Source organism: Sinocyclocheilus anshuiensis, unplaced genomic scaffold, assembly GCF_001515605.1.
Source record: "Sinocyclocheilus anshuiensis isolate Anshui unplaced genomic scaffold, SAMN03320099.WGS_v1.1 scaffold572, whole genome shotgun sequence".
In the NCBI taxonomy this organism is placed as follows: domain Eukaryota; kingdom Metazoa; phylum Chordata; class Actinopteri; order Cypriniformes; family Cyprinidae; genus Sinocyclocheilus; species Sinocyclocheilus anshuiensis.
In genome coordinates, this window is record NW_015555778.1 from 376,305 (window position 1) to 403,454 (window position 27,150).

A 27,150-nucleotide genomic window follows, 5' to 3' on the forward strand; every position below is an offset into this window, starting at 1 on the left:
TATGTTTAAACATTTACAAATTTTAAATGGTTCAGGGTAGACTCTGACCTCTCTTGCTGTGTGTGTGAGGAATAACAAGCCTCTGATTTGTAATGTTGTGACTCACGTAACACCCCATAAAGCTAGTTGTCACATTCATTACTGATAGCAAAGCATGAGTGAAAACAAAGGGAACATCTCTGGCTGTGCATAATGGGGGACAAGTACATATATTAACCATTGTACCATACATCACACACAGACGCAGCATAGATGTCACAGCTCTGAAAGAATGCAAGGCAGATTCATGGCAGCTACAGGCCACGGCATCCTTCTTGTCATTTAGTCTGCACTAATAAACCAAAACCCGGTTTGTGAGTTTAAGAAAAGTGAGTACCTCTGACCGACAAGGGATGATGAGGTGGGGTCAAACTAAATGCTATTTAAGGCCCAGAGACACAAAGTGGAAATGCATTACCTGAGTTTGATTCATTTTTCATTGGGTCTGGGGGGAAATGAAACATGATTCTGGGCAGGAGAGTACATCTAGTCGGTCTCACGAAACCACAAGACCATTGAAAGATGGGATTTATCACTAATGTCTGCATTTGCATTAGAAGAGCGTTCCGTCTATTGGGGTAAAGAAGAGGCAGAAAATTGGGAATGGATGAGATTTGCACTGAGAGGCTGTCATTAAGGTAATGAAATTAACGAGGGCACACATTGCGGAGAACAAATCGCTTTTCTAGACAAGCGACGGCTCCTGTCACGAGTCATCTCACCCCCGGCGACTTGAAGCAACTAGAGGAAAATAACAATTGTTTTCACATCTACGTGACTGAGGAGCGGAAAGAAATACTCAGCCCATAATTAAACATTATTTTGAGGAGAATGTTAAATACCACCCCAATCACACAGCACCATTAGAGGCCAGACGGCGAGAGTGACAACATGTCTTCTGTGAATAAAAATGTGTCAATTCGTCAATGCTCAATTCATTTTTCAGAGGCCATAAGGCATCATTAAAGTGAGAACCTCTTAAAATTTCAAAGGAATTTAAAATGCCCTCCTTGTGTCCATCTGATTGAACTTTTTGTAAATTTCCATGTAAGATTACAATTTGAACTATGTTAACACACTGGATTTGCCGAGGTGTTGCAGAAACGTTTCATCATTTCACCGCTTTTCTTTTTATATAAAGCAATCAATGTTAAATTAATACAAATGACCACTCCCAACAGTATAGCTCACGTATCAAAGGAAACGCTTTTTTTCTCTTTCTCTCTCTACACACCATCATACATCAGCTACAAGATCAAATCCTCAGCTCATATGTTCTAAAACAATGACCTATCTTCAAAGATAGGTGAACAATATCCAAGTCTTTCTCAAAAAAGGCTTAATGAAGGAAGGGTTTGAGACAGAGCTGTGGGGTGTCCATCAAACGTTGTTTGAACCTTAAAAGGTTTTTGCGAAAAAAATTAAACGTCAGCTTCAACCAAAGCTAAAGTCAAGACGCTAAAGTATGTCCCTTGCTCATTAACCTCTTTTAACATGTTTTAAGTAAAAATTAAATATTAATGTACAACTATATGACTCATCAGTAATTATTATTTTAATGCAGTGGTTCTCATCCAAAGGACCTGGGGCCCACTAGGGGGCCTCGAGATGACAGAAGCATTAAATTAAGGCTAAAACAAGACATTTCTTATTTTAATTCACCCCTCAAAAACTTTCCCCCTCTTTTTTTTCTTAAAAAAAAGCCTCATTTTAAAAGTGTAATTTCTAGACCAGGAAAACTGATAATTTTGCAGTGGTCTCTTAATTTTTCCCAGAGTTTTCATCAAACTTTATTTTGGAGAAATTGTGAATTAAAAAAAAAAAAACACTTAAAAATCTCTGTTTTTATCCAGTAAATCATGAACAACTGGAAAAGTTCTGAAAATTGATTGGTTAAAATGCTTTCAAAACTTCTGAAATCCTGCATTTTAGTTTACAGAATCTAGGGTTGCTGGGCCATTAAATACTGTTGTGGGCAATGGGGGGATTCAAAAAATTAAGAACCAAGGTTTTAACAGCATTGCATTATAAGCATTAAAAGGACGAAAATGCATTAATATGAGACTTGTTAACATAGGTCAATGTTTAAAATGCAACACTCAGTTTTATACAAATTGTATAGCATAGAAACTTACAATTGTATAGAAAAAAGTAGAAGACTCCTCTCTTTGAGTAGGCCAGACACACACAAATTAAAAGAAAAGAAGAGGAACTTTCATTCTTACTACCTGACCTCACTTTCTTCTCAGAGAAATTAAAGGCAGTAATTGCCCAGCGCCTACACCTGATCATCACTAATATGGTGTGGAGAGAAATAACCAGGGAGTATGGTGGATTTAACTCATCAAAAATAATTACCCTCGGGGGCCCCCCTCAAACTTATTACTGACCAGAGGTAAAGCCTCCACTCAATTTACCACAAGATATCAAATTACCTGCAGTTTTCTGTTTGTTTCTTGTTTTGAATGCTGTGGACAAATTGACTTTTATTGATTCCCTGAAGAAATGAAAACGCATTTCTTTGTCGATTGAGCTTTGGTATAAAAAATAAAAATATTTTTTTTTAATAAAAAAATTATACACACATTCCTGGTATTATTGTGCATGAATTATCAGTGCATGTTATTCCAAGTAAAGTCAAATAAAATACAATAAAATAATGACAAAATAATGACATAAAAATAAATAAATAATCATGAATTAATTAATAAAATATTAGACAGCCAGACAGAAAGAACCGATAGATATATAATGCTATTAATAGCAAAATAACAAGTGTAGAAGACTCATTAATGTAATTTGAATTAAATGAACAAGTTCTATTCACAACTCAAATATTTTGTGATTATACTCAATTTACAGGCTCATTGGAAAAAAAGACAATTTAAATTAAATCTATCACGACACAGTCTTAAAATAGGGTTTTGATTATACATGTTTTTCAGTACTTCATTATTACTTTATAATTGGCATGATTAGTTAAACTGCTATGCCAGTCAAGCCTGCTTGTGACATACATGGCCAATGTCCGTGGATACGTGACTGTGGTAATGCTGTACATCTCTACATTTTTCAGTGGAAAAGATGGTGAATTTTTTAGCCTAGTTGTGGAGCTGGGAGTTGGTAAAAGTACAATGTAAAATGCCAAGTGACCCATGAGCGGCTCAAGATAGCTGGATGAATCTCTAACGCCTCGACACGAGATCCCTGAGCATTTCATCCATCAAGCCAGTCATATTTGTTTTTCCCTACTGATTTTTAGACATTGCAAATGCAGTTTAATTTACATCAGAGCTTTGAGTATGTGCAGTGTTATGATGGATGACTTTGACCCCCCTTGTAGAGGACGGCATGAAAGACCGACTGTGACTGACTCAGATAACTTTTTACTGAAGGTTTATCCCTGTTAGATACAGCGGGGCTGTCTTGAAACGGATAATGGCAATGCATCTTCCTTCGATATTTCCTCTTCCCTTTAGAGACAGAAAGCATAACCTCTAAAAATATCTGGAGAATATAACACACGTGTGTGAAATAGGTTCAGTCTTGCATAATGGATTTGTTTTAACCTTCTGACGGTATGAAGTGTTCATGGTTGTGAAAGTGAGAGTGTGTTTGCATGGCATTTCTAGTGCTAATTCATCTGCAGCTGCCAATGCAATGCATTTATTGTGCAGTACAGTCAATAATAAAAAAGGTCAATAAGCAACTGTGTGTTATTCTATTATAAATTATAAAACAATTCAAGTCCTCAAATTTGATTGGCTGAGTGGCATGAATCATCATTTTCTGATGGAAAAGCTGAATTTTCAGCATCATTACTGTAGTCTTTAGTGTCACATGATCTTCAGAAATCATTCTAATATGCTGATTTGCTGCTCAAGAAACATGTATTATTATTATCAATAGGGATGCCACAATGCTCAAAATAATATTGAACCATTCGGTACCACATCCACGCTTCAATATGTGCTTGTGAATTGCATTTTGTTCGGTTTTGTGTTAAATAATTTCCATGTGTTTTATTTCTCTCCCTTGTAATGACTTGCAATGAGAAGCACTTCTAAACCTGTTGTTTAACAAAAGAGAATATTATTATTAGAGAACATTATAATATAAAGAGGCAGAAGATATATTCTATACTGTAATAAAGATTATGTCGATTAGCAATGGATTATAAATATACTTAATCATTATAAAAATAACAGAGATGGCTTGAAGAACACAAATAAACCATATATTGTCGCAGCCGAGTGTTTACTGTCTTAATTTTTCATCATTCAAAACGTTTCTATCTGTTTATCCAGTTACAGCAGCTGAATGGTTTTGTCCATATTAGGGATTTCCTGGAGCATCATGAGTTCTGTTATTTCTGTGATGCATATGCGGAATTTCTGCGTGAGGGCACCCTCCGGCTTCCAGTATGAATGAAACAGACATGACGTGTTTATAGCGCTCAATAATAGCCAATCCATCCTATTTTGGATAAAAAATAGGAAAAATAATGATAATCCATATTTTTCTCCAATGTACAGGAGTTTTTAATTTAATACAATTTTTTTTTTTTCCATCAGAACCGAACCAAAAACTGTCGTTAAAAAAACCAAGGTATGCATTGAACCGTGGGCTAAATGTATTGTTGCATCCCTAATTATCAATGTTTGAAACTGTTGTGCTGCTTAATATTTTTGTGGAAACCATGATACATTTTTATTTGATGAACAGAAAGTTCAAAAGAACTGAATTTATTCATAACAAAACTGGTTTGTATTATAAATGCATTATAAACATTATAAATGCCTTTAATTTCACTTTTGATCAACTTAATGCATCCTTGCTGAATTAAAGTATTAATTTCTTAAACAAACATATTACTGACCCAAACTTTTGAATGACCGTGTAACAACCGGTCATTCAAAATGACCCCCCCCCAGGTAACCTAAACATGCACTTTCAGTGGTAACATTCAAATTTTCTTCAAGTCAAAAATGTCAATTAATGTTACTTAATCAACTTGACAAATTAGGTTACACAGACAAAATTCATTTTATGGGTTAGATCATTTAGAAACGGACCCTTAAGGTAACAATTGCAAGTTACCACATTTCGTGAGTATAGTATTGGTCATTTGAGTATATACTTGAGTATAATGATATAATGTAACTCACCACTAGATTTCCCACAGCCGAATAGGCTGCAAAGGCAAAGGGGTCAGTCATGGATGCAAACGGCTGGTCACACCTCACTCCGCTAGGCAGGTAACATTGGTTTCCGCTCTTATCGATGATCGTGCTGAGGGCTGGTCCAGGATTGCTCAGAAGAGCCGTGTGATTGGTCACCTGGATGTCTTTTAATCCCAGCTCGTCTTTTGTTTTGTTGGCATAATCTAAAGCATTTAAGGGCATGTTTACACATGGCAGGAGCAGTTCATTTCAATAAGTGTGAACGCTGCCATCCAAACCATGGTGTGCACCAAAAAAGCAATTGTTTCGAGTCCTTTATATATTTTGTAAGCTCTTCATGTGTTATAAGCTGGTAAAAATAGTTAGCAAAAAAATTGACATAAAAGCTGTCCAGTCAGGTTGTGACCATGTCCATATACCTTTTGTTTTATATCTTAGGTTCAGTGTTAAAAATGGCAGTGGGAATGCTAAGCGAATCAGGACTAAATTAATAATTTTCTTTTTTGGTCCACACCAAACGAACCAGTATAAAGTATGAAATACAAGCTGATTACCACATGAAGGACAATGCACATTTTTACATTTTTATATAACATTATCATAATATATATATATATATATATATGGTCACCTGGATGTCTTTTAATCCCAGCTCGTCCCACCGCTGAGCAATGTACCTGACCTTGGACTCTTCTGTCAGATCAGACAAGCTGTCAAAGTCCCTGTGTCGAAGCAGACACAACAGGAAGAAAACATCAATAAATGCGACAAGTATTTCTCGAAGGCTCCCTTCACGACCCAACGACGTGACGACACTTAACAAAGCATTGATGAATATGCGCAAGACTCATTATCATTAGTGTAATTAGCACATTTTTGACTTTAGGTTAACATTTGTTTTCCTCAAAGGTATTTACATGGTCTATTGATGTGAAGCTGCAGCTAGAAACGAGGGACAGAAATGGAGAGACGGCCTCCATAATTCATATTCCGGACAAGCTTCAGTTAATGTAACTGATGAATATGGCAACGCAGGGAATCAATTGTCTCCTGAACAAACGGATGCACTATTAAAAAAGGATTGCTGGGAGAGAAAGTAAATTAGCAACAGACCGTTAAACATGAGAGAGAGAAATGAAGCGGTGCTAAGGTGCTCTGGCAGCTCGGCTTCGCTTATTTCTTACCCGTCACGGCACGTGGAAGGCACAAAGAGAAACACATTGTTATCTTGTAACTTGTAAACTTTAAGAGCTCTCAGGCCCATCAGCATGCCAAAGCTCACTCTGTGATTTTATAGGAGACACACAGCAGGCCTGCCCATTCTCTCAATCTTCAAAACAAAATTAATTGAAGTGTAAAAGTAAGCCAAGAGACTCCAGAGACTATAAATCATTTAACTGCACTTTTTTTTCTCTTTATCCACTAAATTTGCACAAGTTGATAATTGCCACATGACACCTTCAATATCCTTTACCCAAACTGGGACAGATTGTTTTCTCATTATAGCACTTTTTTTTTTAGGTGAAACAACTTTCAAAACAGTTGTGATTTTTACAGCACAACAAGAAAAGCAACAACACCCTGCCTGAAAAGTACAGACTAAATCAACAGTGGTCTGCTTTCTGCTGAGAGATGTTTTATACACACACAACAAATATACTTTATTAGATTGTAATCTGTTTTGTATTTGTGTTTCATAGCAACAGTTTGCATGTTTTTTAGCTCAAATTATTTACTTAAGCAAATTCTTGAGTGAACTTTGATCAGTTGACTATTTAGATTAAGTAACTATAAAATTATTTCAGTTTTATTAATAAAACCAATGCAAATTAGTCAATATTATGTGATTTACCCAATGTTTCCTATGAGAAATATTGCAGGGTCACACAGACCTCAAAACACAAGATCAGAATACAAGAAGCTGCTAAACTTGACCACAAAATCAACATGTAACTCATTTAAATAAATCACACAAATGATGAAATGACTATAATTATTCACGCCCTAGTGGATAAAAAAAAAAAAAAAAAACTAATTGTAAAACACAAAATCAAAACATAAAAAAAACATATACAAAAAAAGTGTAAGTCTAATTGCTCCTGAAAGTTTTAAGTTTTTAGAACAAAAGCTTGTTGCTTTTAACTAATTCTACCAGATATTTACCATAATCATGTAGAAGCCCTCCGAGTAAAAAGTTATTTTGGAATCAACAATATTAAGATAAACTAGGCAATGTTTTTTAATTTGGACAGTGTGGACAGAAAAGTTTTACATTTCTTTATGTTGTTATTCCTACTCAAAATTGTACCACCATAACAGAAGCAAGCAGTTTTTTGAGTTTCCCTCTAGCTCCTCAAGCACAGGACTCATCCAGTCATCCAGTGGACAAGCAGTCCAGCCCCACACTGAGCCACTGTGACCTGACAGAGTGTGTCTAATCCCTCACAGCTGTGCATGGGTGCCTGGATAATCTAATTAAAAGTGTGCTCTGCATGAGTGGAGAGGATGATTCCTAACCTCTCTCAGGTAATGCTTCTCCAACCTCCACCCCCACTGCAGCTGGCACAAGACTTAAATAGTAACCCAGGGCATTATTTATGGAGGAACCGTTCCCCCAAATGATTGTGTGACCAATTTTACTTCAACCAGTTTGAAATGAACTACAAAGAAATATCACTTCTTGGTGAATTAGAATGTATCTACACTTAAAAGTCTAGGACTAGGAAAAAAGTGGTGCTGAATAAAATGGGATCAGTATGGAGTAACTTCTATCTTTAACATTATTTGTAAAATAACTTTTATTTATTAGTAATTAAGAAAAATTAATTGCAAATAAATTGAAGTAAATCATTTGCAAAGTTTTGTCAGAATGATTTTTTTCTTTTTCATCAAAGATTCCTGAATAAAATATATACGTTTCCACAAAAAAAAAAAAACATTAAGTAGCACAACTGTTTTCAACACTGATGATACCTCATGTTTCTTAAGAACCAAATCAGCATATTAGTATGATTTCTGAAGGATCATGTGAAACTGACGAATGACTTCAATCTGAAAAATGCAGAAAATTTTGCCATCACAGGAATACATTACATTTGAATATATATTCAAAAGGAAAACTGTAATTTTAAATTGTAATACAATTTCACAATATTTCTGTTTTACTCTATTTTTTTTATCAAATAAATACAGACTTGGTGAACATAAGAGACTTCATTCAAAAAATCTGAAACCTGAAATATTAAACTTTAATCTTAAATGTCTTAAAAAGTATAAAAACAGATATCAAGCTAAGGCTATAATGCCTGAACAAATCCAATAACAAGGGAAATGCAAACAAAACACAGTTGCCTTAAGCCTAGTTCACACAACTTAAAACTTAAAATGTCGGCAGACCGCTGTGCTGTTCAGACTACATGACTTGCTGTCTGTCTTGAAGTCGTTGTGGTGTTCACACAACACGACACTACGTAAATGATCGGCAACAGGGGGTCACACACTACACAAGCTGACAACAACAGCTGTCACCATAACGACTCTACACGGACCCCAAACCACGTTTCTCATGAAAACATGCGAGAAGTGGAACGGGAATGATGCGAAACAAGAAGTGAAACAGGAGTTGTTTATTTGAAAATGGACATCAGAAAGAAATTAGTGTTGCAAGCTGTTTGCATGATGATGTGTTCTGTAAAATTTTGTTCCATTTCTTGTCTCCAAACTTTTCTTAAAGCCGTGTTGCTACTGCTGTTTTTCTTCTGCTGACCTCAACCCATGCCTTGCTCTCTCACTGGCTGTAGCTCGTCACGACACCTGACACCATGTGAAGTCGAGTCAGCCGACTGGTCCAGATATTTGGCATGCTAGATATCCGTGTCAGCGAGCCTCTTTGATGCATTGTTGAGTAGTTCACACATAAAGATCGCCGAGTGCTGATCACCCGCTGATTTTTCCCCGGTCACAGCCCGACCTGTCGGCGAGCTCGTTAACTTGCAAATCGGGCTTAAATCGGGCTTAAGATCCTATAGTGTGAACTATAGGCATAACAGTGCATAGTCAGAAGAAAAGAAAACTAAAAGGTAAAAAGGAGATAAAAAGGATAAAAAGGAGCCATTTGTCTGTAAAGGTGAAGGCCCAGAAAAGATTTCTGATATGGAGAAGACAAGTCTGAATGGAGTCTGTGTGTTAAATGATTCAGGCTGAATTAATTGGAGAAGTTTAATAGTTAGAGTTAAAGCTTTAGTTCAAACCAGACTCGAATGATTGAGGAATATCAATACAGCACTGCCTTGCAGCCACTATAATTAATGTAGAAAATGAACCGCCACACTTTAATTAGTGTTAACATGAAACTAACCAAGTTCACCATAAATCTATATTGCCATCATTACATGGCTCCCATTTATTCCATCAAACCAAATCCACCTAACAAAATAAAATAAATGATGGCTTTGTGTGTTAATTAAGTGCCCAGAAAGAAAAATTGATTTGCTTCTATGTTAAACTCTTCAGAGTGAACCTGTTGTGCGTTAGGTATTGAATAAAAAAAAAATAAAAAAAATGGATTCATTATGGGTTTCCTAACATTCATTTGTGTATCAAAACACTTGACTTAAGCAGTACAAGTGAAACAAATCAGGCAAAACGAATCCGTAACATGTGGTGACGTACGTTACCTCATTACTCAGTCACTCAATACTTTCAATAAAAGGTCAAACCGGTTAACTCTGGGCCCATTTATAATGAAGACGTATCCTCAACCTCGACAGTGTCTCCACTGACCAATACCAAAAGAGATCAGAGCAGAACGCGGCGAAGCTAGTCACCCATCCTACCGGTCACAGCTTGACCAAATCCAGCCTCTTGTCGAGCAGCGTTTGCAGAGGTGCTCTCCACAGCACGACCTGATGATTGATGCTTCCTCCTCCGTCTGGAGAAAAGATCAGTCACTACCTCACTCAAGCCCGACTCATGACTGACGCCGCTGGCTAGAAACAAGAGGAGTCTGCAAACCCTCGTGACGGCAGATCCTTAACTCAGCACCATCTGTTACTGAGACGAATATAGACATCGGGAGAGGAGCCCTGCTCTCCTGTCAAGCAACACAAATCAGCCATTTTCTCACAGGAAGCCGGTCAACACAGCAGCCAGATGAAGCTTTATTTTTCCAAGTTTCAAAGCAATTATCAGAATGAATATACCAATGGCACTACTATAATTCCCTTTGTTAGGAATAAACATCTAATCTGTGCTTTTGTGCGAGTGATCTTTAGCAAATTGTTGAGCAAATACAAGCAGAGGAATGAATCCCTAACCTTTTTAATTAAATATGGTTGAGCGGAGATGATTGACAGCTGATGTATCTTGCAGGTGGTCGCCCTGGGTTTTGCTTGGGTGAGGCTTGCGTGCCGTTTGGGTGGCTATTGAACTGTAGCAGTGCTATTATGGATGATAACACTGGCGGAGTCCCGTACCATATAAAAGTGCTTGGCTTTTTTTTTTTTTGGTCCGCAGGGTCCTTGAAGAGGCCATAGTGTGTAAGAGGGGTGAACAAAGAGAAATATAGGAGATATCTGTGGAAGCTTTCACTCTGTTGAAAAATATGTGACCCTTGTGTCCTTCAAAGGAACACTTCAAAAGTGGTGATTCAGGGCGAAAAATCTATTTGATTTGCTCTTTTAGTCCCTGAGAAATTGAAATTAAACATGAAATTTGCATATGGCATATCAATTACAAAGACATCAGCAAAGCTTACAAATATTTCTGTTTCAAATATAAAAATGTTAGAAATGTCAGCTTGAAATGAACGCAGGCCATGATAATTGATTATCATCCCACTGTCAATAAACATACTACGGTTGAAAAATCTATCTATCTATCTATCTATCTATCTATCTATCTATCTATCTATCTATCTATCTATCTATCTATCTACTAATTTTATTTAGCCAGAACTCATTAAACTGAGTTACAATAGAGTTAAAATAGTGTTATTTTAGATTTTTGAATAAATAAATGCAAGGTTGGTGAGCATAAGAGAATTAAAAAAAAAAACATTGAAGAAAAAAAAATAATACAAATCTTACCAAATAATAATAATAATAATAATAATAATATATAGTATAAAAGAGGTCTGTGTAATTTTGGATACTTGTTTTGCATGGCTGGGAAAATGCAACACCTGTAGCATGGCAGCAAAACAAGAACAAAAAAGCATAGTTTAAATGTTTCATAAAGTGAAGTGGAAACATGAAATTACAATACTATTAATATGCACAAACAACATTCACAAATGCATTTAGGTCAATGACTCTTAAACAACCATTTAACACAAGCTCTCATCTAAAACACCAAAAAATGAGAATGACATCTAAACAACTCCCACAATACACTGTTGTTGACTTTCCCACAGTTAGGAAGAAAACAAAAGACGCTGAACTTTCCTTGAACTCAAAAATGAGATAAAAAGAGATGTTTGTCTGGCAAGCTGGAGGCCCTGAACGGATTTCTGAAACAGAGAAGACGTCTGCATCAGTAATGCAAAGCGATGCTCAAGTACATCCGCGATCACTCCCTCTCGCCAAGTGGATTCATCCTAAAGACAGCAGTCATATATAACTGGATTTACAACGATTAGCAAACCCTGGGAGGAGGGAGCATGGAAGACGTGTTTAACAAATTACAACCAAGGCCTTCAAAGCACTGCAGGACAAATGGAGAGTGAAATGAATAAACATTAGTGATTCTGTTTAAGTTAGGAGTGTGCAGTATTCAACAATAGAGTATACATTTTAAGTCATTGTTTTTAAACCACATATTCCAACCTCTGCTGCCTCTTACTGCCTCTACGGCCAACAAATGCAAGGAGGAAGGAACGTAAGGTCTGTGTTTACTACAAATAGTAAACATAGCTAACATGCAAATAATGCGAAATGGCTTGTTGGCTGTTGCTCGTTGCTCATTCACTTCAATTACACAGAGTACTTTGGATATTTGTGGATTTTTGTGCCTTTGTTTCAAGCAGGGTTTCCCAAACTGGGGTTTGCAAGCCGATGAAAAGCTAATAATTAATTAAAAATCATAAAAAATAAAATAAATAAAAAATAAATACATTTAATTAATTAAAAATAAAAACAATCAAAATTCAAGTAAACTGAAGTAATGGCATTGATAAATTACATTTTAAAATATATTAAAATACAAAACAGTTATTTTTTATTTTATAGGTAATTAAATCTTAAAATTGTTATATTCATTAAAAAATAAAAGCAATCAAAATAAAACACTTGAAAAGAGGTCAAATATTGTATTTGTTTAAATTTTATGTCATGTGACATAACCGTGAACATAACCGTGAACACACAAATGTTTTGTTAAATTACTGGAAAATCAACTTTTCAATCAATCAAACTCAGGAGGTACTTTAAGTATATATTTTAGATCACCAGGGTATGGCTGAAAAAAAAATTGTACGGCAATCCCTGCTATTTATTTATTTATTTTTTTGATGACATGCATACCATCACGTGTCATTATATTTAAGAAACATTTCCAAGAAAGTAGCTAAAATAACAAGAAGGTGAATATTTAAAATAAATTAAAATTATCATAAATCACAGATAACGGAGTAAAATAAATAAATACACACACACATATACATATACATATATATATATATATATATAAAGTTTTGTGTGAGGGGTTAGGGTACAGTTTGTATAGTATAAAATCCATTACGCCTATGGAATGTCCCCATAAATCATGGAAACCAGTGTATGTGTGTGCCTTTTGCAGCATTATTATTTCAATCATAAAATAGTGAATCAGAGGTTAAAAACACAGACGAAGTGTGCAAATAAACACACTATTATCGGATGTAATTCATTCTTATTGAACCCCTTTATATTAACTGCATTGACCTACGGTCTTCATTGATCTGGAGTATCTTGGTAAGCAGAATGGAATAAACTTACAGCTAAAATTCACAAAAACAACACAACCACAAACAAGAGTACGATGGAGTCAAACAATAAGAAGGACAGAGAAAAGGAAATTAGATGTTGTGTAAAGGACATTGAGAAAGATGTATAATAAAAAGTCAGTCTGTATGTGACCAGTATCATGCATGAGACTCTTTTAAAGACTCAGCGCTCTCTTGGCAGTTGACGGCTAATAGCTTCAGAGTATTGTACTTCGCTACATTTTAAAACACATTAAATACTGAGTAAAAAAAATTGCTCCCTTCAAACTACTGCAGTAAATAATGGGCAGGAGAACAAACTGGCACTAAAATCACAAGAAAGATGAAGACGGACAAGACAGGCATTAGTGGTGCAGACCTGAACGAAACTGAAAGCTGAAAACGAAACCCCGTCGTATTCTGCTGAAGTTGAACTCGAAGGAAATGAAGTGAACCCCTGGCCATATTTATGCTCTATTATGCAGTGTAAACTGCATTTGCCCAGGGAGACCAAACTAGCAGCTTATAAAATCTGGACATCAACCCTTTGCAAGGATGTAGAAGTAAGCTAAATACTTGCATCGTTGCATTGGTGGTTAAAATGAAGCTTTGAGAGTTTAGCAAAAGGTTTTGCACAACTTAGCCAAAAAGACAGTGGTGCAGGGTGTGCGATATATATTGTCTGCGATAATATCGTAATTGTTGTTTTAACGATGTGTGATTTGACATTATCAGTATTTTGCCAAAAACCAAACAAAACATTCCTACAGAGTGCCGTGAAGTCTAGTAGATTAGACTAGTGAGCATGCGCATTTAGAGTGTGTTCTTTCACTGCGTGATTCAGTCTGTTAAAATGCATTTAGAATGATCACAAAATTGAACATATAGGGGCAGAAAATGTATATATTTATATCATTTCATATTGTAAATAAATATCACACGAAGAGTGCCGTTTTTTCTCCAAGAATCAGCAGGATCACACATACATATATATATATATATATATATTTTTTTTTACAACAGTTCAATAAACAAGTTAATTAAGAGACTTGAGTTTTAGACACCATATTGCCTGTTTTTGCTCTACTCCGACAACAAAAATAATTCAGAACACAGCCACCATAGGAAAGTTTTGCGTCTCTGGGCAATGACGGTGTTTATTTCCTGAATGAATCAACCGTTTAAATGATTCGTTCAATCGCAATGACTCACTTATTAACAGTGACTGGCTAATACCTACTGGCGGTTTTAATTTCACATTTAAAGTATCTTTTGAACTTTTAATTTTTTTATTTTTTTTATAATTTCAAATAAGTATTCAACATTTTATGTCGTATATATCAAAACATTATTTCTGCATTTGTAACTGCAGGTTAAATGCATTTATGTTCTGCATTAAACAGTGTGTAAACACATCTAAATGCCACTTCAGATACAGCTTATGTCTGGATTGCAAAGATGAATTTTGTTGATACTGATTTAATTTGCCTGGTAACAGCCCAAATGTCTTATTATTCTAAATAACTGATGATTCCTTTAATTAAAATATCTAAACTGTGCAGGACTGTGGCCCTCCAGGAACGGAGTTTGACACCCTTGGCCTATCCCATTTTGCCTCCCTCCCACTGGTAAAATGTAACTAAGTAATTTTTACTCTGAGTAAATTTTAAATGAGCTACTTTTTACTTTTACTTGAGTAGATTTTTAGACTGGTACTTTTACTTGTATTTAAGTAAAGTTTCATTAATGTAATGGTACTTTTTCTTGAGTAGAATATTTCCATACTCTTTCCACCTCTAAATAGCTTTGTGTTGACCTTCTTCTATCCAATACCAGCATTACACAGCTGCTGAACAGCAAATGTCTTTAAATTACATCTAACGCGCTGAACACGAGAGCGAGGCCATGCTAAAAACACAACAAAGCCACTGTGAGAGTGTTCCCGACCGTGGCATCTTCACCTGGCAGAATCTCGCACTACCTGGCCTTCTTAACAAACTCCTTTTGGCACAGCTATCGTTTTTCAGTGAGTCGACAGTGCCCTTTGACACAGATCTCACTGCTGCTCAAAGAACAGCCTGTACTAGCATCCAGACGAGCCAAAGGAAGAGGTGTTTCAGACCCTGATCCAGGGATTACTGGAGCTTCTGCCCTTCGGCCAAGCTTTGGCGCACAGCTTTATTTTCTCTGTCTCGTTCTCTCGCTTTCTCACACTTTTTTTAAGGAGGCCACAAATACTAACTGATAATGAAAATAATCAACAATGCTTTTAGTCGTAAAAAAAAAAAAAGTCTACGAAAAAAAAAATATATACTTACTTTCCTGTTGAAATGTTTATATTGTAGGAATTTAGATTTTAGAAAACAGCTTTATGATGGTAAATACTGTTACATACTGTTGCATACATTTTATTTATACATAAACTACTGTTTAAAGTTTGAGATTGGCAGGATTTTTTTATGTTTTTGAAAGAAGTCTCTTATGTTCATCAAGGCTGAATTTATTTGATCAAAAATACATTAAAAAGTAAGATTGAAATATTGTAACAATTTAAAATATCTGTTTTGTATATGAATATATTTTAAAATTAGGTTAATTCATGATGGCAAAGCTGCCATTACTCCAGTCTTCAGTGTCACATGATCTTGTAGAAGTCATTTTAATATGGCAATTTGGTGCTCAAGAAACATTTCTTATTATTATCCTCAAGAAACATTTCTTATTATTATCAGTGTTGAAAACAGCTCCAACTGTTGTGATGAAATATTTGACGAATAGAAATTTCAAAAGAACAGCATTTATTTGAAATGGAAATCATAAATGTTTGATTAATTTTATATATCCTTGCTAAAAAAATAAATAAAAGTACAATTTTATTGACTCCAAACATTTGAACACATTTAAAGTTGTTTATTATTTGGAGGACAGAATAACTGACTTTTTCCATTATCAAAAAATTGGGTCCCAGTCCCACTTTTATATTAAGTGGCCTTAACTACTATGTACTTACAATTAAAATAATAATTTGGTACAATGCACTTATTGTGTACATACATGTTTTTTACATTGTACTTATATTTAAAAAAAAAAAAATACCTGTATGTAATTACATCTGTAATTACATTTATAAATACACTGTTGACCAATCCCTTACACCTTAAGCCACTCTTAAACCTACCCATACCACCAAACCTGCCTCTAACCTTGCCTGTGTCACACCTCAATAGCAGCAAAAGTGTTTTGCAATAAAATATGAAAAAAGTACTTATATTGTACTTATTTTTTGATGTAAGTACATAGTAGTTAAGGCCATTTAATATAAAGTGTGGGACCAAAAATTTATTCTTGTTTTGTCTTTCATCATAGCCGAGAACAGAAATTAATGTTTTTGCTCACACTTTTTCTTGCACTGTGAAACTCACAGAAGCTTTTGAATCTCAGTATATTGGCTAGTAAAACTGGGCCTCTGATTCAGTGTCCTTCAGTAGCGGTGTATCCGTCTAACTGTAACATTTTGTGTCTGTCCATCCATAACACCAACAGTAAGAGTGGGTTATGGAAAGGTATAAACCTTATATTGAGACAAAGAATATTATACTGTATATAGTTATTATACACTTTTATTATCTGTTCATTAAAGCTAAAAAAGTAACTATGGTTGGGAATACCAAGAGGTCATAATATTTCAGAGGTCACAGTAGGAAAACAAACTTTAAAATCTAAAACTGTGTCTGAAGCCTAAAGCCATGGACATCATGTATGATATTGTGAAGAACTTTTTGATTGTAGTTGATGTGTGAGGATCACATCATCATATCTGATGTGGTCTTTGTTTGGAATCATTGATCAAAGATTTGAGAGTCCATAAAGGCTTCAATTTTGATCTGTTCATCATACAAAATGATATAATGATAAAAGACAAAATAGTATTTTTTTAGAGCTTGAAAGTTTTGAACCCCATTAATTTTCATAATACAGACATGAACAGATGAAAAAAAAAAAAAACACAAAGCGGTTTGCTACGACATGTATTTTTGTGTAAACTATTTACTCTATCCAGGCAAACATTTAGAGCTCAAATGTGAGTTTCGTATTTTAGAACAGATATCTGGCACACATTCAGCCACAGCAACCAGGAACACATACAAATGAATAAAACAATGAACAAACAAAACTGCACTGCATACAAGGGGCTTGAAGGAGCAAAGAAGGACAAAATCAATGAAAAAAATCCCTCATGCAAGCTTATATCTTCATAGATAACATGTAAGTGTTGCATCAGCGTATCTACAGCAGTAGGCTAATGTTTCAATGGCTCTATACGTTACTACATGAAATATTTCCTTTAATAACAGTCATAAATTATAAAAAGGTTATCAGAGGTGTGCCATCAAGAACTATAACAAACTTCATCATCATGAAATCCATGAAAGCGCCACATGCACAGTGCATGTTACACTATCAGACCCTCCGAGAGCTGAAGCGCTGATGAGAATCCAATGCACAGACTCGCAAACAATGTTATAAATCATTTTGCACGTTCTTAATCACGCATATTTCCTTGGGAATAAGCAGTGTGATCGATTGTAGAGTTAATGAGAAAAAAAGTTTGTATTAATGTTATGATTATGTCTTAATTGCGCCGACAAAATGGAAGGAAACACTGAAAATTGACTGTGGTAAGAGGAGTCACGACTAGTGCATGTTGATGCTTCTATAGGCTCCACGCTGCATGTTAATGTGCTAGAGGAGTATGTGTGTGTGTGTGTGTTTGTGTTTAAGTGTGTGTGTGCGTGTGCGTGGGTGATTGATGGTCTCAGAACCATAGCCCTGTGTGCAAAGCCCTGGGGACCCAACCATAAACACACAGCCTCGGCTCAGCAATGTATCTGAGCCTCTGACAACCTTCCTTCCCTCTTTCCCAGAACTCTTTCTAACCCTCCCTTTCTTCGCCACCATCTCCCTTTTCTCTTTTCTAAGCTTAAGTACAGGTCGCCACTGCAATAACAGTTATTGTCCTCACTATCATGCATTCTGCCACATTAGCACCAAGGGCCACATTAAACCCTGGTGTGTGTAACAGAGAATGCATTATGGATCAATAAATGCAAAAGGGGATTTGTGAGACTATTAGCACTTCAAAGGGGCAAACAGAGGAGTCGTGATGCGGTACAGTGTAAACACAAAATGGCGGTGGAGATTAGATGGCCAGGTGAGGAACTTCCTGTTTGTGGGGTCACAGTTATCGCTTACCGACACACATCAGCAGTCTTTGTGATCAGCGTAAGATCATTTGCAAAGAACTGACTGAGGGAGGAAATGTTCTTTTTACTGAGACAGACAGAGAGGGAAGGGAATGGAACGCTTGAGACTCTGGAGGATGAAGAGGTCTTCAGTTTGCTCCCAGAATGTTTTCTGCATTCAGCTGTAAGACAGCTGGTCTTCCCAAGTGCCTAAAGTGTTGAATTGAAACTTCATTTAAACTCTACAGTATGATTGTGTGAGACTATGGTCGTTCAATCTCTGTAGATAAGGCTGAAGATTATTTAATGTGAGTACAGAAAACAGTGGGCCAGGACTCTGAACCCTAATGGAATGTTAAATTAAATAAATTAATGTAAATAAAAACATATTTTAATGCTACAAGTGAATTTAGGTATCACAGCATTATAATGTACAGTGTGAAAAATGGATATTTTGAGATTTGCTAAAGTGAGATTTAGAAAATGTAATCTAAAATGCAAAAATATGAAATAAGCAATATCTACATCTAATATCAGAAAATATACAGATTCATAAAAATAAATAAAAAAATCCTACAATAAACAATAAATCAGTCAATTATTCAATAGCAGTTGGCACTCCTGGGTTTAATATTGGTGCCAAATTGTTAAATCACCAAAAAAGGAAAATTTGGTCATCAAAGGCATAAGACTTTCATCTTCAGAGCATAACTGATTGATATTTTAAAAGAGATTTCTGTCCTTCCATTGAAAGTCCATGCAGCCAAAAAAAATGTTTAAACATTCTTAAAGACATCATAAAAGGAATCCATATGAATAGAGCGGTTTAGACCTTCTGAAGAGACACATTCAATTTACAGTATATGATGAACAGATTTAATGTATGCTTTTATTCACATACTTAACATATAACATTCATCAATGCACAGAGATAGTGAATACTGAATATGGTGAATGGAAGCTCAAACTTGCTTGCTTGATGCAAGAGAACAAATGGTGTTTGTTGTTGCATGTCAAGCAAGCATATTTAAGCTTCCAGTGACCATATTTAATGTGTGCTGATCACTGTCTATATGTTGAATATTAACCCAAGGTTAAGCACATTATGAAAACTAAATCAATGTTTATTTGTTGTGGTGCAAATTTATGGCCATCCAAAGTATCATTTCACAGACAAAACTCAGAACAAGATATTCTTGTGCATATTCAGTTTACTTGCTGCTTACTGCCTCAAACAAAACTGAATATCTTTCCAAGAATTGATGCCACTAATCTGGCAAACTTTGGCAAATCCACTGATTATTTTTTAATCAAAAGGGCTCATTGTTTCAACATAGTATGCTGTAAACATGACTCGACTGGTGCTCCCTGAGTGCCAGAAAATTGTGTGGAACCCAGTCAATTAGATTGAAACTTCTCATTTTTGGATAGTGCTTGCTAGTATTTTATGAAATATGCATCCAATGATTAATGAACAACTGTGGGTGGTCTGTGGACATGAGGAGACCCTACACTGAACCTTGGGAACAGCAAATGCAAATATAACATCTAGACCACACCCTAGGTCACGGCTCTGAATTAGATACAACTTTGTAATGGTATGCTATTATGTTCATTGATATGTATTATTATTTAATTAAAAGCATAAACAATGGGCAATGCACTTTGCTCTATTAAAAGTAACACTCTTTCTTGATTAATGCACATTTGATGTATAATTTGCTTGGTATTTGTTTTCTTATGCTCAAACACCTCTATTAGTTCCAGATATTGTGTGCTAATCTCTTCACCATTTTAAGGGAACTCATTTGGCTGGGTTTGCGGCACACTACAATTGCTCAGAGACCTCTGGGAACCTGTTTCAGCATTGCAGAGGATTAATCAATGTCATCATCAGTGGGAAGCAATTAAAACCCAGGGCTAGGAAAGGTAACTGTGTAGCCCAGATGCAGAGATATAGGGAATGGGAGAGAGAGAGTTCACTACGGTTATGTTATGGACACAACTGCTCTGTTTTAAAATTCAAGTAAGCTGCCTCCGTAAGCAGCATTTTAAAGCAGTGAAGGCAGGTTCCCATCACAGAGTCTTATCCAAAAAGTTCCAATATACCTTGTTTAAGCCAAAGTCTAAATTCTAAGCATCCCATGTATCCATAGAGGAGAAGGCAATTCCAAAATGCAATGCGATAAACTTACTAAACATAAAATAATATCATCATCATAATAAATCCAAGATGAAGGATGAGGCAGGAGGAATATCAATTTTATCTTATATTTCAGAAAAAAAAATTAAAATGCCATATACAAATAGATCAGTTTCATTACAGAATTTTAATCTGTGAATCAGAATTTTAATTTGCTTTGCTTAGCTAAAAACAAACTATTAAAATCAGTGTCATTCCTGTATTATTTATACTATCATAGGATTTATTGATGTTTTGAATTAGATTTTATCTTTTATATATTATGTTGGTTTATTATTTATTATTTATTTTATTTTAGCTTAAATTGCAGTTATTTAAAGTGCTTTTTACTATTATTTTGCAAAATTTCTATTAAGCTTTTTTTATATTTTATTTCAGTTTTAGTAATTTCAGTGCTTCAACTTGACAACTAGAAATGCTGCATTGAGTTTTTAAAGTTTTTTCTCCAATTTCCGAAAACAAATTCACCATTTATTTTAAGGTTTGGCCACAGTGAAATTTTAAAATTTCAATAAAAAGGGCAAAACAAAGGTTGTCAATTATTAGTATAGTGACACACAGAAGTCACTTTCAAAGCAGCTTTCTGTTTATCAGCGCAGCAAATTCAGATCACAACAACAAGAATGAAATCTGCGAGGGGAACTTTTTCCACCATCACTTAAAACTCCCAAAAATGCAAAATCCTATTAAATAACAGGATTTTGCCTATGAAATTTTGCAGCGCCGCGATAAATGTGAGTGCACTTTTAGTTTTACAATCAACTGTGAACTGAGTCTTCCATGCAGTTTTCTATTCGTTCCTTCCTTTAACATTCCAAATCAATGACTTGTAAGGTTCCATGACGGTCAGGATGCTTCATTAGAAGGCAGTTGCCTCTATATCCAGCATGTACTGTAAGCTTTCAGAACAGAGCAAATATTTCCACTGCTTTTTTAAAAATGAATTTCCAAGGATTCTATGTCAGTATCAATGATGACCAAACCCACAGAAACAACACCACGTGAGAGAGCTGAAGGATTGCGGCACCAGGAAAGACTTTGCATTCTTATTATAGCTTTGCCTAACCTATGAAAGAGCACCTATTTGCTAATGAGGTCAGTTCTGGAGCACCAGACCACATCTACAATCCTTACCTCTTCACGCTCTTTCATCTTCAGCATTCATAGAAAAGTATTTCCACTCAAGGCCTGCTCATGCTCGTTTCCTCAGCAGCCCAGATTTACTCAAAGTACTTTAATCAAAGTCGCACTTTTGGTATGCTTCCAGTCTATGAAGTGATCTCCTTGTTATAATTAGCCCAAAGAAGCATGCTTTCATCCAGCCTTGTATGAATCAGGGCGTGAGTGATCACGTCCAAAAGGCATAATGAGGTCGAGACTGTACCTCTCAGTGCCATTTTAACAAGGCTTGTGCACCAATGCCTTTTGTTACATCACCAGGCAGACATTTCGCTACCCTTGTTGTGTTGTTGGACAGAACCTTCCATACATATTCTGATTCTGTGACAACATGTGCGCACAAGAGAAGATGGTGTTCCTATTTATGTTCCCCAGTTGCTCCATCTCCCTTTAAAACCTAGAATGAGTATGTGTTCTTAGAAACCACCTGACCTTTATTTCAATGGGGAAAAAAAACATATTTATGATGGAGAGATAACAAGTACCAGACTGTCTGTGGTTTTAAATCATCAAATTAACTTTAAAAGCTATTCTACAAGCCACAATTTAAGGTAGAATCCCATGTATTCTCTCTCACTAAGGGTGAACAAATAAATCCAAAATGGCAGACAAGGATAAAAAAAAAAAGTATTGAGAAAAATAGTTCAATAGTTCAGTTCCATATGTGAAAATCCCATTCATTTTCTCCATAGAGGAACTGGTTTTGAACAATAACTTATACATTTTAAAATCTATTTATCAAATCCCTATGAAAAAAAAATGAATGGGAAAAATGTTTCCAGAATCAAAGCCACTAAAAATCTAGGCAGGTACTGTTGGATGAAATTATGCTTTTTGAACTACACTTCAAACAAGAAGAACACTTCTTAGTTTAGTAACAGAAAAGTGTGACTTTGAATAATGACTTCAAGAAATTGAGTGAACAAGCACCAGTCTGTCTCTAGTTTTGAATATTCAAAAGAAACTTTCAAAGACATTAGTTTTACAAGCAGGGCATTGAATTTATTTAGATCCATTATTTAAATCTAAATTATACACCATATCTCTAACAAACAGGTTTTCAAGCATGCTTTAACTCTCCATATTACTCAAATGAGCAATTCTGCCCTTTATTTGACAAGATAAGGTACAGAATACTTCCTGCTTTGATGGCCTAGATAGATATTTGTGTGTGTGGCAATCGCTATCAATCTCCACAGCCCTTAAGCCATGCACACTTCAAACGAGAGCGCTACATGGGGTTTGTCATTGTAGGAGCACAGAGGATATTTAGGCCCTGGGGTGAAGGTTGCCTCTCTAGAAGTAAGAGAATATCCAAGATGTTCATTTGCTTCAGGCACCTTAACAGCATTTTCTATGGATACAGAGATTCCAACCTTCCACTCACATACATGATGTGGACGAGTTTTTTTTTTTTTAAATCCTTGACGAGTCTTATCACATAAGACAACATTTTTTTAAAATCTGATTTTAAATCAGTAAATGCCATATTGTGGGAAGCAGTTACGAGAATGTTAAAAATACATAAGACAATTCCTCCCATATCTATGGCATTCCTCCCATGTCATAAAGGTTTGGAACAACATGAGGGTAAATGACAAAATGTATTTATTGAGAGAACTATTTCTTTAATTCCCACAAGAAAACATTCCTACTCTTGCTTAAATCACAAATTTGTTCCGATAGACTTTAGATTTTTTTTTTTTGTCTGTGTGAGAAAAAGTAAAAAATAACCTCTCATACAGCATTCTACACATCCTTTAGGCTCAGATATAAGACCACATCTTCTCAAGACGATGCCTATACACTTCCTCATGTCTCTCAGGTAGTGAACACAATCAGACTCTGTCCTGCTGCAGCTCACAGCAGTGGCTCTAGGGATATCTCAATATCTCTCTCCATATCTCCATTTCAACAAAGCCCACACGAGAATATGCTACAAACTCACTAAATCTGCCTCTTTCCTTTCAACAACCAGTACTGACGTCGACCTCAACTCCTGAAAACATGAATTACACATGGATCACTTAAAAGCATATTCCTGGTTAGCACACATCTACAATTTAAACAAGGACACCTGCAAGAGAAAAATATCCTCTAGTCCTTGGCAGAATTCACCACAGTGCCCTCTAAGTGAGTTTACCACATAATACAGTTCAAATTTAAGCTCACTAACCAAATGGGGGGCTGCAAACAACACCTTTAATGAGAACATGTATATTTAAATGCAATACATGTTCAGTCAGGTTTCAGTCAGATTTCTTACGGACTAAAATACCACACAATAAATAAAATCCGTGTAGGATAAATAACCATTAATTAGATCCTCAGAATGTGACCTTGAGAACAGCTTATACAAATCTTTAACGTAGCGTTCCTGCAAAGAAATACGAAACTCTTGCATGTACTCATCTTTGTAAGATCTAATTAGCAGAACCCAGCAGAACTTTAATAAAGATAATTAACAAATGCACCCTGCCATGAGACTGTTGTATGATAAATAAACAGTTTTTACAGCATACCTGAGATTTCTCTGCAGAACAAATCTTCCATAACTATTTTTAGTGGTTCCAATGTGCAAATGGTCTGCACTTTCCCCTTTATAAAGTAAAAGAAACAACAAGAAATATAAAACAATTTCCACAGAAAATAATGGAAATCAGATCATCTTGTTGCAGTAAATATTTAATGGATGTACTAGGAAATAGAACACTTTTTCTCACCCCATATGCAGTGCACTTCAACCAGAATAGCTAAATAAAAGGACAATTAACATCTGTGAATTATAAATGAAGAAAAATAAAGCTTTAGATTGTTAATAACAGTGGACTGTTGTCGTGTGGATGTACTAAATGCATGTTGGCCTGGAGCACGTTGGCTGGGTGCGCAGTGGCTTGGCAACTGTTAATATGACAAGCCAGCGACTCGGCTGACATAGAGGAGCAATGAAAAATGGATACACAATTTGTTTGTCACTGGCGGAGTTCCACCGGTCCCTCATCTCCATAAGGACACCTACGCCCTGCTCTATGGTATGATGGGAACCTGGTTTGATAATAAAAAAAATAGAAGCGAATACAGCGGAAGATGTTCACCTTATTAAGATTATACCACCAACATCACGTAGCTGACTCACTGGGGACAGGGAGTGATGATCCTATTAGGATGACCTTTGACCTGTGTTTCCCCCAACCAGCTGTAATCCCAGAGAGGGTAATCAGTGGACAACTGTGGATCCGGTGTGTCCATTTTCTGAAGCAGGCATCTCTCAATCACCCAGTGAGGATTTAATGGGGTGACACAAGTTGGGTTGTCAACGTCCTTGTCAACAAGCAATGTAATTGACTCTGATTCATAAGGGAAATGTCACCGTTGTGACCTTTATCTTGGACCACCAAAACATTGCTCCTTTGACATCCTCAGAATGGAGGATTCTGTCAAAGTATCGGCAATCTTTGGATATTATAGTGTGTTTGCAAAACACAGCTATTAAAGGGTTAGATGCAAAAATTTATCATTTACTCACACTCATGTCTTCCTAAATCCAAAAGACTTTTGTTCATCTTCAGAACAATTTATTTGTTTTATTTTTTTTAATATTCTCTTATATTTGTTCCCTCTGTTTAAATCTAGATTAAAGACACATCTCTTCAGCCAAGCATTGACATAATGCTTGACATAATAAGCTTGTACTAAAATTATATCTGATAGAATTAGTAGCAATTACAAGATTATCTTTTCCTTATATTAGTGTCTGCTTTACTGAAAACTTGACGTTAATTAACCACATAGCATGTATTATATTATAGCTGTATATTACAGCCATATGAACACTTTGATACAATCATCTCTGGCTGATAACATATACTTCCAAATTGTAATATTGAAACAAGCGTTTCAATGTGTTTATGTATTGTCAAAAGCGCTATACAAATAAACTTGAATTGAACGGAATTCTTTCCATTGAAAGTTTAAAAACAAAACAAAACAAAATCTAAGTATGTGTAAATCTAGGTATGTGTATAAAAAGTCACTGATTGACTGCATTAACAGCTATAGAATGCATTTAGTAAAGTGCAATTCTCTGAGACAAGTCAAATAAGTCACAAGATGCACATTTGAAACATGACACAAAAGCAACGTTTTGATGGTGCAGGATAATAGTCAATGGAGTAATATTTCCTTATGAGGTCATTTGGTCATTTCAGATTTAAGTAAGCCATTGCAGAAGACAACTGACCCCACTGTAAACAAACAAAAAAAAGTCTAAGCAGTCACGGTATTGTCAGGCTCTGTTCCGTGTTTTGTGGTTGTTTTCCTCATGTGCCTTCCTTTCCCATGTTTAATTTGTCCCAGGTGTTTCCCTTGATGCTTCATTGCTCCCAGGTGTGTCTCGTCATCCCCTCCTCCTGTGTGTATAAATAGTGTTCCCTGTGTGTGCTCCAGCGTCCGGTATTGTCTATGTTCATGTCACGTATAGCGTGAGTGTTTCTTTGTGTTAATTAAACCCATTTGGATTAATGTACTCCTCGTCTCTCTCCGTTCCTTGCTCCTCAGTCCGCTCAGCAGTGCACCCGTGACAGAATACCGGACCGATACCGAAAGTAAGCAGCGCCCCTTCTCTACGGTGGCCGAGAAGTGCAGAACAAATCACAATTCTGAAAACAAAAGAACAAATTACAAACGCAAATGCAAGTCTAAAAAAACAAAATAACAATTCAGAAAGCACAACAACAATTCAGAAAACATTATAACAAGTCAGAAAACACAATGACAAATTTGAAAACAAAATAACAAGTCAGAAAACACAACGACAAATCCGAAAACAAATTAACAAGTCAGAAAACACAACGACAATTCAGACAAACCGGAAAAGGTAGGTATAGTTTGAGACAGCGCCATTGGTTTGGGATTACTCACCGCTGACTGGACGAGACATCTGTCAATCAACGTATACAGGAAGAACCAGCCGAAGAACAGCAGAGTCGTGGTAGAAAGTTCGGAGATGATATTAAAGTAGCTCAGTTTAAATGTATTGTAAGAATTGCCCTTACTCTGGAGTAGAAAATACGGAGTGTATATTTACATTTAGTTAAAAGTGGGTGTAGAACATCAGCTCCAGTGGCGCAAATGGATAAGTGCTTGTCCTTGGCTTGTTGACGTGATCGACCCAGGTTCAATCCCACCTTTTGCCGAACTTTTTTTTCCTCCCTTTTCAAATCTCGTATCACATCGTAAGGGCATTTATTTTCAATAAAAATTAAGGAAATAATCAAAAAGTTGAAAATAAAGTATCGGGTAGGGTTAGGGTAGGTGTAGGGAGGGCTTTATTGTACCAATAAG

The 27,150-nt window shown here is 35.8% G+C and overlaps 1 protein-coding gene across 1 annotated transcript in view; it reads right to left on the bottom strand.

The window, feature by feature from the left end:
- The window catches only part of LOC107674503 (inactive N-acetylated-alpha-linked acidic dipeptidase-like protein 2), a 113,449-nt gene that overhangs the window by 62,399 nt on the left and 23,900 nt on the right, over window positions 1-27,150 (bottom strand). Inside the window, exons 2-3 of the mRNA XM_016468490.1 lie at window positions 5,854-5,944; window positions 5,208-5,378 (exon numbers count right to left, since the gene is read on the bottom strand). Of these exons, the coding sequence (XP_016323976.1) occupies window positions 5,208-5,378; window positions 5,854-5,944 (262 nt within the window). The remainder of the gene's footprint in view (window positions 1-5,207; window positions 5,379-5,853; window positions 5,945-27,150) is intronic.